This window comes from Thermobia domestica, chromosome 2, assembly GCF_964235325.1.
Source record: "Thermobia domestica chromosome 2, izTheDome1.hap1.1, whole genome shotgun sequence".
Classification (NCBI taxonomy): Eukaryota; Metazoa; Arthropoda; class Insecta; order Zygentoma; family Lepismatidae; genus Thermobia; species Thermobia domestica.
The window spans coordinates 47,154,097-47,169,491 of NC_137455.1; the positions used below are offsets into that span (position 1 = coordinate 47,154,097).

General features: G+C 37.8%; 1 protein-coding gene across 1 annotated transcript in view; it reads right to left on the reverse strand.

Annotated features, from left to right (window-relative positions):
* LOC145671651 (putative ATP-dependent RNA helicase TDRD12) overlaps positions 1 to 15,395 on the reverse strand; it is a gene marked incomplete in the record, with an annotated part of 196,777 nt that overhangs the window by 168,753 nt on the left and 12,629 nt on the right. The window contains 2 exon segments of the mRNA XM_081740852.1: positions 922 to 1,196; positions 14,176 to 14,391. Coding sequence (XP_081596978.1) covers positions 922 to 1,196; positions 14,176 to 14,385 — 485 coding nt within the window.

Sequence of the window (15,395 nt, forward strand, 5' to 3'; positions counted from 1 at the left end):
TCTCAGTCTTCTCAGGATTTTCCAGGTTTGTCGCCACCCTCGTCACTCCTCTAATTCGATGTACTGCGTGTGCATCGAACTCTTCCCACACCAATTGTTCATGCATGCTGCCAGAGTAAACACACAACAGAACTCGATCTGATCTAATGAATATCTCAAGCTTCATTATGCACTATGAGACCAATTTCATTTGGTACATCAACCTACACATCAATCTCGGTGCGGGAGACCAGAGTTCTATTTCCCATAGGAGTACAGGTGATTCGGACTTGGCTTTAAAATTTAGATCTACACCTCATATAGACGTTGCTGAAAGGAAATGTTAAACTCACATCACCAAACACAAAATACAGATCAACATACTGCCAGTTGTTTGCTTCATTCATACGTTCGTCCCTCCTTGGTATGATACGTCCATCCACACACTTCCTTCTTACAGCCTCTACCTTCATTTATTTTTCTCTTTTATTTTATGACACTTTCTCTGAATGTTTAACTAAATGATTCACCTTTTCTCTAAAATGCCCCTGTTTTTTATATCTCTGTTACCTCCTACTTCTGCCCGCAATATACAGAGTATTCTTTCCCACCACTAATCGTGGGACGTAAAACTCAAAGATTTTTTTCTTTCCCACCACCAATTATCCTTTGGAAAGATTAAAGTTACTCGTTCAAATCATGATTATTAGTCCATGCGCGAAACGACAAACATGTACTTTTATCTAAAATATGTTCTCGTTTACTTGAAGTTCAGCAATTCTAAACTGATAATCCAATACCCAATAGGCCACAAAGGAAAAATTACATGTGATTAAGGGAATTAAAATAACATCACTAGAATCAGTTAACTGGAAAATCAAAACAAGATCATGAGAAATTAACAAACAACCAATAAATAAATAAAACCGAGATTGTACTTACTGTAATTTCATCCTCAAATCATCATCATAATCAATTTCCATTTCACAAGGAAACATTCCGAACAGTCTAATTTGAAAAGCCTGAACTTGAATATCAAGTAACTCTGAAGGTAGTCTACGTATATCAGATCCTTTCACCTGAACTGACTTTCCTTCGTCTACAAGAAAAACTGAGTAAATGAAGCCACCGTGGGCCGCAGTAGAATACCAATTAATTATTCCTCTATACCATCGTGTTTTATGGGTAGCTTTATCAAAAAAGTGAACTGCAACGAGCTAGAAAGTAAAATAAGTTTACATTCAAGCTTATAATTTTAAACAGGATTGCTATGAAAACAAGTCTACACATTATGGTAAGACCACTATTTAATTTACAACTTAAACACAAACATCGGTAACAAAGAATTTCCCAAATAAAAACACGCCATTTTTCACTAATAATTCTTCCAAAAGTAAATCAAACTTTTTCCTTAATTTAATGATCAAAAGCAAGTATTCAAGTACTTACCTTAAATTCAGTCGTGAAAAATTACATCTATACAGTTTCGATTGTTCTTGCTACTGTCCTTATCTACAGGGTTTGATCACTCACGTGTATATCTAATTACTTCTTACGAAATTTCGCAGTATTACCAGAGTGATATGTTTCCTTACAAGTAGAAACTAAAAAATTCTTTTATACCTAGGTAGAAAACACTACGCCATTCACGTGAACTTGTTATATATGATCAACTTCTACGTTAATGGCAAACAGGTTTAATATTTTCACGACGCAATTTACAGTAAGTACTTGAATATTTATTTGTATTAATTCCAGTATGCGTCAATGTCTAGCAATAGGCAAATATTGGGAAGTTTGTTGGATTAGAGTTTAGTGTCCTTTATGCAGCGGTATTATGAAATCTGTCAGTTTTACGTCCCACAATTATGCTGGCCAGGCTAAAGGTGATAGTGATGAAAAATGAATGTAATGAATAAAGTGGAAGGAAACGGGAGAACCCCGAGAAAACCCACGCACACGGTGTTTGTCCACCACGAAATCCACTTGGCGCGACCTGCACCGGTGTTATACGTGATGTGGACTACAGCTTAACGTGGGATCTAAACATCAGCTCACACCGGCAATCGAACTCGGGTGTTCTGTACTAAAGCATAGGTAAATAATGTAGAAAAAAAGAAAGAAAAATAAAATAGATGTTATGTACACCCTGTCTCATAAAGGTTGGCCGCACTTTTTATTGCTGTTTTAAGGCAAAAATTTTCTAAGTCCAACTTCGGGTATCTTCGGAAAAAAGTAAACCAGGTTCGTACCTCCAAGCCAACCTTTGCATTTCGGAAAAATTTTGCAGATGTGTTTTTCTTCTTTTAAAAATAATAAGACTTGTTACCAAGTGTAGAAAAAAAAAGCAACATTGATTGAAATACTTAATGATACAATATTTCGAAACCTTATATTAATGTCAGCACATGCTTGTTTACTATTTAGCTCTCCAGACGTAAAAGAACATTTAAATACGTAAAGGAATCTTTCCATATGTAAAAGAATGCTGAAATTTAAGACATAAAACATAATTCTCGCCTGAGTCTAAAAGAAATTTAAGACAAAGAACAAAAACAGAATTTGCAGTGGAAATGAAAGTCATTGTCTTAAGAGCCCGTTATACATCGCTAGAAGCATGTTACGGAGAGTGTTTGTGTTAGCTCAGTGATAAGCCGTTGGATTTCAAATCGTAAGGACGTGAGTTCGATTCCCATCTGGGTCAATGCTTTTCTTTATGAAATTTTATTATTATTATTATTATTAACACCGTGTATAAACATGAAAGACGGTTTGTATCGGAATACTAAAAGCTAATTGACTGCCGACGTCAGTAGTCATGAAGTCTAGAAGGCAAGGACATCGTCCACTACCCAAGCTGTACGCGTCGGTGGACCACAGATGGTCAACTATCGACCTCTCGCCAAAAATTGGTGGCCCCGCAGCGACGATTTGCGGTTGACCCGTTTTATTTTGAAAATTTTCCTATCAGCGGCAGAGACGCAATGAAACGCCAACGAACCACAAAATTACTCCCCCAAAATATGTTAAATTGCCAATATGCGTGATTTGTTTATGTTCAGGCGAGTCTACAAAACACAAAGTACCCTGAGGTAGGCGCGAACCTTCAACCTTATGTTTACTAGCCTTATGTTTAAACGATGAAGAAAACCTCCCTTCTAGAAGGATAAATTATTGAGGTCTTAATTTAGCCAATCAGGCAAATCCCTCTATCTCGAGTTCTGTGAAATGATACAGTGAACCGCTTCAGATTTATTGCTTTCTGGTGGGGTACTATCTATGTGCAAAATCGCTCACGAGTACCTTCGGAACCTCTCCTCTTTATTATAATGTTAACCAGAGATGGCGTGGGTCAATGAAAACTTTATCCACAACATACTGATCCACCACACATCGTGATCCATGACACTGACCCAGGATGACCCACAACCCAACGTGAACCATTGACCCACTGTAACCCACAGTACCCACTATAAGCCACTCTGAACCATTGTGACCAACTCCGACCCACTAAAACCCATCTTCATCAACTCTAACCCTCGATCCAGACCATCCTCTCCACTGACTAAATAGCTTATTCTTGTAATAAAACTTTTTTCCAGTAGTTAGCTCCTCTAAAATCTCTCAGGCTGCATCTCAAAAGAAAAATATTAAATCCTATTGCTATTATTACAATTGCAAATATCAAAATCCAAAAGTGCCTGAACTTACTTTTTCATTAGATACAAATGAAAAAGGAAAAACAAAGGTCTTCAAAGTAAAGCGTAGACAAATTCACCAGTGTTCAGAAGATGCTGTCTGCAATGCACTGTGCATAATGAGTCAGTGGATCACTGTGAGTCACGGTGAGTGATGTTTCGCAGTGGATCACGTCCTGTTGACCTACGATCAACTGACCCACTCACAAATCTTGACCCATCTACCTAATCCATCTCTGTTTTAACATGTCTTATTTCATTTAAAAATCGAAACATACATTTGCACAGTTTTTTCCTCGATTGCGAAAGTTGGATTGATACATATACCAGTTGAGATGGTCATTTCTTTTTATGGTGGGAAATTGACATGATTAAAAAGCCCATCTTGAAGTGGATACAAACTACCTTCCAAAGTTATTAGAAACGCTTTCCCGACCCCGAAAACTATAAATTCGACAAAGATTTCTGTAATTTTTGACATTTCATTTTTCACATCTCTCAACTTCTCACCCTCTGAAGATGGGGATGAATTTGGATGCAAATGGCATTGGGTACATATTCATCTTAAGGATCCAGAAAATATGGGTAACACACTACGATCAGTCATTTTACATTATTTTTACATGTCACTCCTCGCAACTTCCATACCTCGGGGTATCTTACTACCACAATATTTCTTTCTTAGATTGAAAGTAATATATCTACCACGTTTGGTAAAAGTTGCTCCAGATATTTCGAAGTTACGCTGGAATATACATTTATACATATACATTAAAATATTTCGAACTATGCGAGCAACGCCTTCGATGCTGCCTCTGTTAATTCAAAATCAAGCTAACATGGTTAAATGGCACCAGAAGTGCTGCTATCCCTAATAGCAAGAAAGTTTTCGGCCAGCTGGCACGTCCTTGGCTTTTGGCTTTCTACGCTTGCACTTGAAACGCATGCTTTTATACAATCTGCCCTTTGTTGTACTTGCAAGCCACGCTTCAGACCCTTCGCAGAGCGTCATAGCATCACTGGCATTTCATTGGCTTTCGTTGATGTTTGCGCGCTTTTCATTTCTTACCGGTAGGTGGCTCCACAAACTCACTTTCAAGTCAAGGCAATCATAATAAATGGCTAGTGATGCTATGCCTCATTTTCTTTCCACTAGGCAGCGCCATAATATCACTGGCACTTCATTGGCTATTGGCTTGACTTGAAAGTGATATGGCGCTGCCTAGCGGAAAGAAATTGAGTCATAGCATCACTGGCCGTTTATTGTGATTGCCTTGACTTGAAAGTGAGTTTGTGGAGAGCGCGCAAACATCAACGAAGCGCGTTGTTGGTTGTTTACATGCAGTAAATGAAACAACGAATGGACGAGAACGAAGTGTTTTCATCAAAGAAGGTAAGAATTAAGCATCTCTTTTCATATACTAGACCGTAAGAAGTGTGTTATTTCATTTACTATTAATATGCTTTTGATGGTCTTACAATTTATGACTTCGAGATTTTGAAACCAGGCAATTTGTCAAGGTTATTTGGCTCTGTGTAGTATAATTCATAGAGGCTATTCTAAATAAAAAGAAAACAATTTGAATCAAATTTCGACACTCATCACTGGAGTTTTCCGTCCTTTTGAATACTATGAGACGGAAGGTTCTAGAACACAAGTTCCCCGTAGAGGTTAGTAGTTCTTTCTGTATCAAAGTTCAATATTTAATTCACACAGTATTATCGAACGATTGATAGCGAGAAAAGCGGGTTAGTAGTCGGAAAGCTTTTAGAACGCTGAACCCCCATATTTATTCTACTAGCAGAGACAACTTGCAAATCGCTTGCTGCAAGCTTGCATTGGAAGTTCGTAAGCTTGTATCCGGCTTGATTGAAAAGCGTGCAAGCATGCCGCAAACTGAAGTCCAGTAACGAAGTTACATGGGGGCAACCGTGCATTCAGTGTTTCATTCAAGCTTGATTCAAACGTTTTACAAGTCAAATCAATAGCCAATGAACTGCCAGTGATGCTATAACGCTCTGCGAAATGTCTATAGCATCGCTTCCAAGTACAACCAAAGGCAGATTCTATGAAAGCATGAGTAGTGCAAGTCTAGAAAGTCAGAAGCCAAGCACGCGCCAACTGGCCGAAAGCTTTCTTGCTACTACGGTAGGTTAGTAGCGAACCTTTCAGCGTGCAAAATGATTATACGGATCCATACAGAAATTCATGAAATATATACTTCTTTCTCTTTGTATTCACTTTCTGTAGTCATTTAGGGAGTAAGTGTTAGAAATTTCTACGTAAAGTTTCTGAAATATGGTGTTTTAAAGATAGAAATTAACAAAAGTTATTTGAACAAGATTGAATCTTCCTTTATGGGTGTCTGATACATTGAGATGAATCTCATGACTTCAATAATCATGGCATGTACACGGTGTCTGTTTATGCTTGAAATACTGAAAATCTATTGGAAAGTATCGATACTTGAAAGTACTGTGTAGTAGTGAAGAAATGTAGACACCTTTAAGACCATTCAAGATGGCAGTAGATGGTAATAGGACTAACTGGCCAACCAATGAAACACTAGCAAGTCAGACAAAGAAAATGGATAGTGTTTATAAGACCTTGCTTTATTTTGGCATCAATCATCACTGAAGTGTCGAGATACGATCACATCTAAACTTATAAGCATGAACATTAAACATGTGACTCTTGATACTTGTAATTGGTCTTCTATAGTGTTTTCTGTGACAAATGTTGTACGAACGTAAGAAGTAGCTTTGAATATACGTAATACGGTGAACCAAACAAGGTGCGGAAAGGGTTGGAGTTGATGTATGAGTGGAGGCCAGCACACACACACACACACACACACACACACAAAAACTGAGAGAAATAATGTCCGTAAAGCACATTTCTCTTCTGTTTTTCTTTCGGTTTTCACCTACAAGTTTCTGTGCATTCTTTCTATCAAAGTATTGAAGAAAACTTCAATTTTTGCCTTATTTTACAGCAGTAGCGTCACTAGGATTTTTTCTTTGGGGGATGACTATCCAACAACTACAAAATTCCATTTACTATCGTAGCTTCATCTCCAATCATCGACGGGACCATGATGGCTCAGTGGTAGAGCATTCTGGTGCATGGGATCCCAGGTTCGATTCCAGATCGCGCCAAGTGAATTTCGTGCGTTGGTTTCCTCAACTTTCTTTCGTTTCCTCCCACTTCCTCCATTTCATTTCTCATTATTACCGTCTCCTCTAGTCTAGCCGGCATAAACGTGGGACGTAAAATTCAAAAATTTCATTTCATTTCATATTTAAGTAGAGAGGGCCCCGGCAGGGATCAATCCTTCCTGCCCTGGCCAGTCCGGGTCTGTTTTATATTTTCATGCATTCTTTGCCACTTTCTTATCGAAATCTTAATATTGCCTATTTTACACTTTTAATTAAAACAAATAATAAGTAACGAAAATTTTTAGAAAGCTACTTAAATAGTTACTGAAGATTAATCAAAGATTACTTACTCAGTGAAGATGCTGGAAGTAAAAAAAAAATGAAATCTTTAAGTTTTTTTTACGTCCCACGCCTATACCGGTTAGGCTAAAGGAAACGATGAAGATGAGAAATGAATGAAATGGTGGAATGAAGAGTGTGAGGAAACGGGAGAACCCCGAGAAAACCCACGAGCACGGTGTTTGTCCACCACAAAGTCCACACGGCGCGAGTTGGGATCGAACCAGGGACCCCAAGCACCGGAGGTGAATGCTCTACCACTGAGCCACCGCGCCCCATGCTGGAAGTATGGTGTGTGAATTCCATACTTCAGTTGCATTTGGATGCAAATTAGTCAATAATATTAATAAATGTCTAAGTACGTAACATATTTTTGGTATGAAATTTAGGGTGCTTGAGCCCCCCAAATAAGGCCTAGTGACGCCGCTGTTTTACAGACTGGTATGGAGTCATATATGGCACTCACTTTGCTTTCAATTTAGTGTACTAAACTGGAAATATTCGTAGCAGTACAATTGAAATATACTGGAGATTTGCAAGTAAACTCCAGTAGACACCCTGGATATAGCGTGTTACATTTCTCGACCAAATCGAGTGAATAATGATAGTACCTTTGAATCAAGTTTTTTGTAAACCTTCCACTTTGGTGTCTTTCTGCTGGGGAAAAATAAAGTATAAACTACTACTCGTTCTTGTACAGGTAGAAGTCACTAACTGCAAAATATCTGAGTCAGTTGTATTAAAGTTAGTAAAATTATTTTTAAACTCGGTTTAGCAATATTATATGATCCCAATATAACGTATATCCCAGTGTATTGTCCGCACGTTTTATCCAAACTTCTAACTAGAATTTCAGGGTGCGGACATTACACAGGGCTTTCAGTTTGTAAGTTTTAATACTGGTATTTGAACTGTCTCTAAAGTAAATGAAACGTGTTTAAAGAGCAAATGAACATACTCAATTCAATATTGATATATACGGTACTTATTTAGCACACAGATTTGAGCTTTTTTTTTTCATAATTGTTGTGAGACAAACGTACGCGACATTCATTTATCAGAATGAAAATGCATAATCTAAAATGAGGAAATGTTAATGCGGACATTACACTGGAGTATACAGTACGTTTCGTGTTCTTTCAAATCTTATAAGCTTTTACTCCTATATATAGTTTCACTGTTCTTGCGTTATTCAGTTCTCTTGATCAATACGCAACAGCACAGAAAATGGAGCTCATGACTTCTGCCGAAATAAATACGATAATTTCTTTATGCTTTTTGTCCTGGTACATTTACACACTTTATCTCTCAAGTCATATTTTTAAACAAATTTCTTGTGTAATTATGTGTGTGAGATTGCTGGTAATACAATAAGTAATTAGTTAATTTATTTTATTTTTTCGCAGAGAGGAAAGCGTAAGAAGACAGACGAAACGAAAACGACTGCAGTACTGGGCAGGTTGACTACCACAGTGAAAAATAAAATAACTTTTTCTTTTTAATGAGATGTAATACTTAAAGTGCAAAACTTAAGGTGTAATAGTAACAACTGTAATACTTAAGGTATGATATAAATAACAATAGTGCAAAACTTAACATTGTGTTATTATTTCATCATTTGCTAGCCTTCTATTTCTGCCAAACCAGAAAGTTTTTTAAACAGAGTTCAGAATTTGTTTTACGATGTGATTTTGCTTCTCCTTTGCAGAAAGTGTAGTTGTCCACATCTTCATTTGTAAGCTCTCAGCTTGTATTTTCGTTTTTAATATTCCTATACTGTTTTATAAACCTAAATTAAAACTTATAAAGTTAAGTGAAAGACACCTTGGTTCTGCCTTGCCGAAAGCTTGCAGCAAGCATAATACACGTTTGCATATAGCTACCGAAAGTTTGCACTAAGTATAACGCAAGTGGTCTGTTCCCTTATCGAAAGCCCGCTGAAAGGCATTTTGGCATAGTAAGTAACGTAGAACATTCTTGCGGAACCATATCGTAAGCTTGTGGGTTTCTTTATGATACGCGAAATGTCATTAATTTTTGTCCTAACAAATAAATATTATAGATTGTTAACCTTTTTCAGAACTCTTACGATATTTTCTGACATATTAATTTCTTCACGGAATGTAATGGTTGAGGAATATTAAGTATCCCTCACTGAATACCCTTTATCGAAAAATAATATATGGGAAAAAATTGTAGGGTGTTTGAGAAAGGTTTATTTGCTACGGCCAAAATAAATGACGTTTCGCGTATCGTAACGAAACCTACAATCTTGCGACACGGTTCCGCAAGGATGCCCTGCGTTCTTTAGGGAGCCACAATGCATTATAGCGGGCTTTCGACAAGGGAACAGACCACTTGAGTTATACTGAGTGCAAACTTTCGGCAAGCAAGACGCAAACGTGCATTATGCTTGCTACAAGCTTTCAGCAAGGCAGCAGATAACTTGAGTTATTCGTGTTGCAAGCTTGCGACAAGGCAACATACATGACGGCCTATTGACTGTAGGCTTGCTTGTCAATCGTGCAAGCCCAACGCTTGCTATTGGCTTGAGCCGGAAGACTCAGTTACCATGACGCACTTGCAAATGACTTGCGTCCGCCAGCGTAACACGCTTGCGTCAAGCTTGAATGGAACATTGAATGCAAGGTTGTCCCCATGTAACTTCGTTACTGGAATCCAGCTTGCGGCATCCTCGCACGCTTTCCAATCTAGCCGGCTGCAGGCTTGAACGACTTGCAGTGCAAGCTTGCAGCAACTGGTTTGCAAATTGTCTCTGCTACTAGGATATTAATTTCGGGGATCCCGAAACTATGGCTAACTCTCTTTATCTAAGCGACCCCCATAATTATGGATTCGATACTAATATCGATCTTCTTTTATCATTTTGACGTCAGCCTCTCCCATTTCTCCTAGGACGGCTAAGGGGGTATTACCACCCCTGGGGGTAAATTTGGTCTTAAATGGAATTACAACTGCTAGCAATTAATTTTGCGACGCTGAAAAAATACGATTCGACATTAATATCGGTTGATTCCGAGTTTTTTACGTCCCTAGGTACCCACCCGGCGTGTTAATGGGAGTTTAATTGGACTTCGACACCGAAACTATGAATCCGACACTATTATCTATCGTTTTGCTCTAGACGTATCAGAATTATGTTGGAACACACACACACATACATACATACATGCACTTTATTATATACTAGCTGTTATGCCCGTTCTTCGCTCGGGTCAGATAAAATATCTATGTAAGCAAATTGAACAATGAAAGAACAATTAAACAACATCAGCAGAAATTCCATGTCTTGTGTGCTCAGGAGTGACCTACATCTACGGGCGTATAAGAGACGGACTGGTTACTTTCTGATCCAAACATTAATGTCGCACAGGGTCCTTAAATCAAAAAGACTGTTGCGGCGTTACGTTAACAATCAGCACAGAAAGATTCTGTTCACTGACAAAAAGGTGTTCAAGATTGAGCAGGCCTACAACGCCCAAAATGATCGTGTGTATGCCACGTCATTTACTGCAGCTGCTGACGCAGCTCCAAAGGTTCAGAGGGCACATCATCCTGCCTCAGTGATGGTTTGTGGGGAGTGAGCTACTCAGGCACAACCTAGCTGCATTTTTGCGAACAAGGTGTTAAAACATTTGCCAAGGTGTACCCGGACACAGTACTAACACCTATAGTGAAACCACTGTCTGCTACCATGTTCCCTGGAGAAAGGTGGACCTTCCAGCAGGATTCCGCTCTAGGCCACAAAACGAAAACAACCCAGGACTGTCTGGTACGGAACGTCCCCGACTTCAATTCTACCGCTGACTGGCCTTCTAACAGCCCGGACCTTAACCCGTTGGACTACAAACTTTGGGCAATCCTTCAGGCAAAGGTCTGCCATACAAGGCATCCATCTGTCGACAGTCTGAAACAATCCTTGACCCGAGCAGTGAACAATTTTCCCATGGACGTGGTGCGTAATGCCACTGACCAGTGGCCGGACAGACTTCGTGCCTGCATCAAGGCCAAGGGGGGACATTACAAAAAATGATTCGTGCGCCAGGTGTACAACATATCAATGTAAAACATGACCAAAATAAATTGCCTTGGTGTTAATACTCTCTGTCTTATTCACATTCAAACTTCTGACAGTATTTATGATATAACTAGGTAATATCGGTCATTTTCTACTACTTTTACATGTCCTGCTAAACGCCTCCCCCCCCCCCCGAGATCTCCTGGTTCGAAATTTAAAAAAAGAAAAAACTCTTCGTTTTGGTCTGGGGCTTGGACCAAGGTACCCGTGACCCAAATTTGGTAACTCTAGGTCCACTCATCTGGTCCCCAGGCCGCACACAGACAGACACAAACAAACTCTTTATTTTATTTATATTAGATACATATTATATATACTTAGGTATATATATATATATATATACAGGGCCGGATTTAGGGGAGTTTACCGGAGCACATGCACTCCCATTCACTGTAAATATACATAATCTAAAATGAGAACCTAGCAGTGAAAAAGCAACATTTTCCGAAACTTTCTGCTGTCATGTGTCCCTTTGAGGCTTAAAAGAAAGTTGTTTCAGAAAGTCGATTTTCTGAAGGCTGAAGAAAAAAATTCACTGAACAAAGTAATATTCCTGATTCACACCACGCATGCCTAAAGGCATTTAAAAATTTAAATCAAATGTAGTGGTAGTTATTAGTGCACCCCCTTCAAGAAATCCTGGATCCGGCCCTGTATATATCAGATAGCGAGAAAGAAAGTGAGCAAGGCATCCCATGTTATAAAACATGTGACTTCCATGTTACAAACTCATATCAGAGTATTAAACTGTAACCCTATGTGAAGGCTTTCCATTCTAAGAATAACTTCAGCCTCTTCACGTGACCTCTGGTGCTCAGAAAATGTTTGTGAGCGTTCTGGTGCTCTTGAGTTGTTTGTCTGGAACCACGGTCCGACTTTGGATGCCCCGATTAATATTTCAAGAACGTAAATAATATGCTGTAATGAGAATGTTGAAAAGTAACCTCTATATGAAAAATAGCTGCAAATAAATACACTATATAACTTATTTATTGCTGCGATATTATCTCCTTAATTTGTATTTAACATTCAAATATATAGAATACCAACGTACTGTGAACACCTATCTCAGATCTTATATTTTAAACATAATAATTACTATGTTCAATGATTATATGTTATATATATATACAACTGATATATTTTAATCTAATTATTTTATATAATTTTTCATGCATTGCGGAAAATAGATTTCATAAAAAAGCATTGACCCAGGTGGGAATCGAACTCACATCCTTAGGATTTGAAATCCAACAGCTTTCCACTGAACTAACACAAGCACTCTTCGTAACATGCTTCTAGCGATGTATAACGGGCTCTCAAGACTACGACATTCATATCCACTGCAAACACTTTTTTCTGTTCTACTTTGACTTTTATTTTAGTACTCAGGCGAGAATTATGTTCTATGTCTTAAATTTCAGCATCTTTTACATATGGAAAGATTCCTTTACGTATCTAAATGTTCTTTTACGTATAGAGAGCTAAATGGCAAACAAGCATGTGCTGATATTAATACAAGGTTTCGAAATATTGTATAATTAAATATTTCAATCAATGTTGCCTTTTTTCTACACTTGGTAACAAGTCTTATTATATTTAAAAGAAGAAAAACACATCTGCAAAATTTTCCCCGAACGCAAAGGTTGGCTTGGAGGTTTGAACCTGGTTTACTTTCTTCCGAAGATACCAGAAGATGGACTTAGAAAATTTTTGCCTCAAAACAGCAATAAAGAGTGCGGCCAACCATTATGAGACAGGGTGTACATTAATTTTAACTACTACTTTTAACAAAAATCTTTCAGCTTCACTTCATATATACCTAATAATACATGTTAATATGGGGTTTCAGGTAATCTATATATATAAATACATTCAACTCAAATACATCTCCCACGGAGTACGAAGTCAGTCACAAGAAAATTGCATATAGGCCTAATTTCTTATTTTACGTCCCATGATTATGATCTTTAAGTTAAAGAAGACGGATAATTAAATATAATGAATGAATGATTACGAATGATGAATGATTACGAAAAAATTAGTGAAATGAGGGTGTGGAGAGAAATGCGAGAATCCCAAGAAAATTAACAGACACGATGCTGTTTACCTCAAACTAACATAGCGCGGAATCGAAATCCTCTCACCACACGTGAGTATTCTACAACTGAGTCGTTGTGCAGTTTGAACCAGCTACTTTTCTCATAGAAGAGGATGTAATTCGGCTTGTGCCCCAACTGCATGGTCTACACTTGCGTTAAATTGATCCCACGAATCATCATTATGAGAAGAGCAAATCAGCCAACAGCTGCTTATTGCAAAACCACACCCCTGGCCACGAGACTGACTTGACCAAACCTCTCTCAACATACACCTCTTTCCAAAAGATCCTCAAGAAATTTAATAAGGGATATCATGTCCTAATTAGCCATCTACGTAAACGCAAGTGGACGACCTATTTCATTCTCAATAAATCGCAGTCGGGTATATTGAGCTGACTGATACACTCGAATTCTCTCTCACATGCTTTTTCCTTTTCCAGTGTCGCATGGTATTGAAAGCGTATGTTTCTGATTTCTCCTTTTCAATCCCAAATCTTCTATGTAAAAGCACATGACCGCAACCCTTCAGATTTCTCATACCCTATAGGAAACGCTGCTAAGTGTGGTAACTAATCTCTTTTACTTATTTGTTTTATACCACACTGCAATACTTCCTTAATTTACTTATCCCAGAAAGTATTCATAACAGACTATGAATTTTATCAAGTTTTCTACGACAGAGGCAAAAAAAAAAAAAACTAATTTTATTTTATTCATAGTAATATTATAAGTTCTTTCAAAAATAATATGGTTGATTTGTGAACATGAATAGAGTGTACTTCTTGAACTTAAAACTCACCTCTCCTTCCTTTGGTGTAAAACTTGGTGTTCCCGGATACTGTGGATTTCGCATGTAATGTTTCGACAGAACATGATCTATTTGTTGAATCTGCCAATATTCTTGTGCATCATCTGTCGATGGTGGTTTTACAGCCCAGTACTTGTCGGGATCCACCATATTCACAATGGTCACAGGTGTGGCTTCCGGAGGTATCACATCCTCTTCCATGTTGTGCTAGAATATAGAAGTCGTACAGTTTAACTTATCATTTTAACTCAAATTGTAATTATTTGCAACTAGTGTCAAGTATTGAAAGACAGAGTCTTACAACTTCATCACTTACTAGTTGGAACGGCCGTTCTTCGTATGAAAAAGATTTGAACTCCCTTCTCCAACCCTTATGTTGGATATTTGAACGAAACTAAAATAAACTAACCCAGTTCGACACAAGTGCTATGTCCAAAAATTAATTTCAAACGGTGTAGCCCTTATGCTTTGCGAAACATTTACCTCCTTAGGATGGGCTGGGATTCTCAACAATATCATGTACGAAAATACATAATATACATAAAATACAACTGCGACATGACACTTGAAAATAAACGTAAAGAGATTAAACAGATTTTCATATAGTATACTTTAAACATTATTGTATCGAACTGCTTTTATTATCATATGAATACACAGCAATATAAAAAAATCAGTCTCTCCGAAAATAAAATATACTTACATAACAGTAACGGACAAAGACACGATGAAAAAAACAGAATAATACTATCAAATTTCTCGAGTTTATCATCTCGTACCAAGGAATAGGAAAATGAAAACCGCTCACAAGTCCGGAGTGGCCATGTTTGAATAGTACCTGTACGTATGACGAATAAGTATGTTGTTAGATCAAGAAGACGTACATGTCTACACAGGAGAAATACTAGAGAGAGAGAGAGAGAGAAAACTTTCAGATATCACAACACTGTAATGTGAAGTGACTGACAAAAACTTGAGATTTGGTAGTGGTAGCAACACTTACGATGTTCACAAACAACTGTGCCGTGAAAAAAAAAAAAAAAAAAAAAAAAAAGGACCCTTCATTTCTGAAAATAATAATAATCCCTTTTGAATCTCCTCAAACAACACCATCCTCCTTTCCAAAAAACTTAAACCTAGATAGTTCTATACCAATTTCACTGCCAGGAACTAAAAAAGGCTTTCCTTTACGTCAAACCTTGCAACTGCCC